This window comes from Pteropus vampyrus, unplaced genomic scaffold, assembly GCF_000151845.1.
Source record: "Pteropus vampyrus isolate Shadow unplaced genomic scaffold, Pvam_2.0 Scaffold306, whole genome shotgun sequence".
Taxonomy (NCBI): Eukaryota; Metazoa; Chordata; class Mammalia; order Chiroptera; family Pteropodidae; genus Pteropus; species Pteropus vampyrus.
Genome location: NW_011889087.1, coordinates 464953 through 468099, shown reverse-complemented (window position 1 = coordinate 468099; position 3147 = coordinate 464953). Strand labels below are relative to the sequence as shown.

Genomic DNA, 3147 nt, shown 5'->3' with positions numbered 1-3147 from the left:
GTGTGTGGACACAGGCATTCTTTCGCCTCCTTCCCATGCCCTCATTCAATCTCTTTCTCTTCCAAGCCCCCGAATCCTTTTGGGGGTCTAGGTTTTGTTTAGAGGGAAGCTGGAAAGTTGTGTGGGTTATTCTATTGGGAGTAGGTATGATTGTCAAAGGGTTAGAAGCTAAAAAAATAAATAAATAATGTTTATCAGGAGAACTAAAGAGCATAACTCTTCCGTCCTTCATTCACAGTCAGGCCCTTTAAGGATTCACACGAATGATGCATGAATGAACCAAAAGAAATGAAGCGTGCCCTCCGTCAGCTGGGTGGGCACGCGGCAAGGTGTGCGGCCAAGTGAAAGTAGTGACTACCGCAGGCTGGGACCTTGCCACGCACAGCCCGTTACTGCCGCGGTGGTCAGCCTCACCCTGTGCCGAAGGCCTGTCCGTGATCCATGACCGGGATAAGTCTGAACCGTGGTTTTGTTTATAGGAACCTTACAGCAGGTCTCTCAGTGAGGACAGGAGCCCCAGTGATGATCAGTGTTGCATTTTCCACATCTGTCAGCACAGGCTTGAAGTAGGATGGCTTCGTGGAACCCTGCTCGTCTCATGTGGCCAAGTAGGGGAACAGAACGAGAGGGAGAGGAAAGGGGATCCTCACTGCAGCCAAGCCAGGCCCCATCTAGAAGCCAGAATATTCTGGATGCTCAGTGTCCCTAGAGAGTTCTGTAGCCTAACGGGGAGAAACTTCTGTAGCCTAATGGGGAGTGAGCACAAGGCAGCCCCTCAGTGGGGCCAGCGGCCCTAGATAGGCTGACATGCTCCGAGCCCGATCAGAGCCTGTGAAAACAGGCCCGCGGAGGAGAGGGGCTCATCCAGGGTCACAGAGTGAGCTGGTAGCAGGTAGACCAAGAGAGCTTTCGTTCCAAGCCAGTGAAAGCGAGGGTGAGCCCAGAGCGTGCTCCTTTTCTTTGTCAGGTGGGCTCACGATGCCGTTTATTTCTTATTATTTCTTATTTCAAGAGTATTTTCCTTCTCTTAAACAATCAATGTGCCCTTGCTAACCTTTTGTCACCGCTGCCTCTTCAAACCCAGAGGAGTTGAGAGTTCCTGGCCAGCGGAGGAAGGTGCCTGAGAGGCCCCTGGCCTATGGGCTTAGCTCTCAGGTCCAGCCTGGACAGGGCAGAGAAGCTTCTGGGGCCTCCATGTTGCCTGTGGGGGAGAAACAGCCAGAAGCTCCCGTCCTGGCGATCTCTTGCCATTCCCAGTATCATCCCATCTACCAACCACCTCCTTTAACAGGAGGCGCTCAGGAGCCCCACCAGGAATGGGGACCAAAACAAGAAGACCGGGCTGAGGAGGATCTGGCTTTTCCAAAGCCCACCTACCCTGGATATCTGCAGATGGAGCCTGGAAGTGTCAAGATCGTCCAGGAAAGCATCCTCAGAGAGCCAGGGCACGCTGGAGATGAAGCCGCGGACCCGAGGACCCTGGGTCTCACCTACCAGCCTGTGTCCCACATGCCTGGGGCTCCCATCCTGCCTGAAGACCCCAAAGAAGCCATGTACCAGCCTTCAGGGGCAGAACCTGAGGTCGCAGAGCAAAGCCGCCATGGCCTGCATTTGCTGGAACACCAGCTTTTGGGAGACCTACGCCTGGAGGGGCCACTTCCGAAGAGAGAACAGGGCAAAGAGAGGCTGCGAGGCGAGGAGGTCGATGAGGACCGTGACATCGATGAGTCCTCACCCCAGGAATCCCCTCCCTCCCAGATCTCCCCAGGTCTGCAGAGCTCCCCAACCCAAGGGGGGCCATCCCCACAGACAGTTTCCAGAGAAGCCACTGGCACCCCCGGTTTCCCAACCGAGGGTGCCATCCCCCTCCCTGTCGATCTCCTCCCCAAAGTTTCCATAGAGCCCGATGGGCCCAGTGCACAGCCCACGGCGGACGGGCACGATGGGCCCCCCGAGTTCACGTTCCATGTGGAAATCAGAGCCAGTGTGCAGAAGGAACAGGGGTGTTCAGAGGTGGATTGGGAAGGCACTGTACTTTCGGGGGGCCCCAGAGAGAAGCAAGCTCCCCAGGACCCCTCCGAGGGAGAGGACACAAAGAAGACTGACCTTCCAGAACCATCTGGAAAGCAGCCTGCAGCTGGTCTGCCAGGAAAGCCTGTCAGCCGGGTCCCTCAACTGAAAGGTCTGTGTCCAGAGCTGCTTCACGCCTTCCTGGTAACTCCGTGGGCCACCCAGGCTGCAGGCCCTGCCACTGAGCTTCCGGCTCCCTCTTGACTCCTGCTGCTTCCAAGGTTCCTAGGGACAGCCACTGAACTGACCGCCTGGGCCCTGCTGCTCACCCCCTGTGGCCTCTCCTGCCCCTCAGGCTCTTGGCCACACGTGCTCTCCTCACGCTTTGCCCGCCATTCTGCATGTCACCAACACCCTCACCCAGTGCTTTCTGCCCTGTTCACCTCTCCGGCCACTTGATTTATCTGCAATGGTCCATCAGCCCACAGGAGGATGGCGGGTCACCCTCCAGAGAGGAGAACAGCTGCTCTCACTCCTGCGGGCTTATTATGTGCCTTAAATTCGTTGTCTAGAACCCTCCCAATGGGGCGTCGTTAACCCCGCCTTGCAGATGAGGAAACTGAGGCCCAGAGAGGTAAAGTAACTTGCTGAAGGTCATCAAGTCATAAGGGAATGAGCTGGGTTCTAAATCCAGGTAGGGCTACTCTGAAAGGATGCTCTTCCCTATATACCACGGTGCCTTCCAGAAGATTCTGAACGGTGTGCTCCTCTCCCAGAGATGCAGGGGACACAAGCCTATCTTCTGCTGCTCTTGTCAGTGGACAACACCTCACAGGCAGTAGGTGACACACACACAAGCATGTGGAGGTGGCCAAGAGCCCATGGCGAGCCTTTGGCCCAGCAACCCCCACCTCCACCTGCCTTACCTCGTGGCAGGACAGACAAGGAGCAGAACAAAACCTCCCTGTCTCTTGTGCTGAGATCTCAGGGTCTCAGCCCAGCCCCTTCTTAAGCTCCGGGAAGCACGACCACAGCAGCCCTTTGGGGCCTGGAGAGGTGGAAGGGGAGGTTCTCAAGTGTCAAGGTCTCTGTGTCCTGTTAGGCAGAGGACAGTTTATATCTCAGAGGGAGCCTCAT

At 56.3% G+C, this 3147-nt stretch overlaps 1 protein-coding gene across 5 annotated transcripts in view; it reads left to right on the top strand.

Moving 5' to 3' along the window:
- MAPT (microtubule associated protein tau) overlaps positions 1–3147 on the top strand; it is a 95853-nt gene that overhangs the window by 66137 nt on the left and 26569 nt on the right. Inside the window, exon 4 of one of the 5 annotated variants that reach the window (XM_023521575.1) lies at positions 1292–2182. The exons of the other annotated variants lie outside the window; for them this stretch is intronic. Within the exon in view, the coding sequence (XP_023377343.1) occupies positions 1292–2182 (891 nt within the window). The remainder of the gene's footprint in view (positions 1–1291; positions 2183–3147) is intronic. 5 annotated transcript variants of the gene reach the window in all.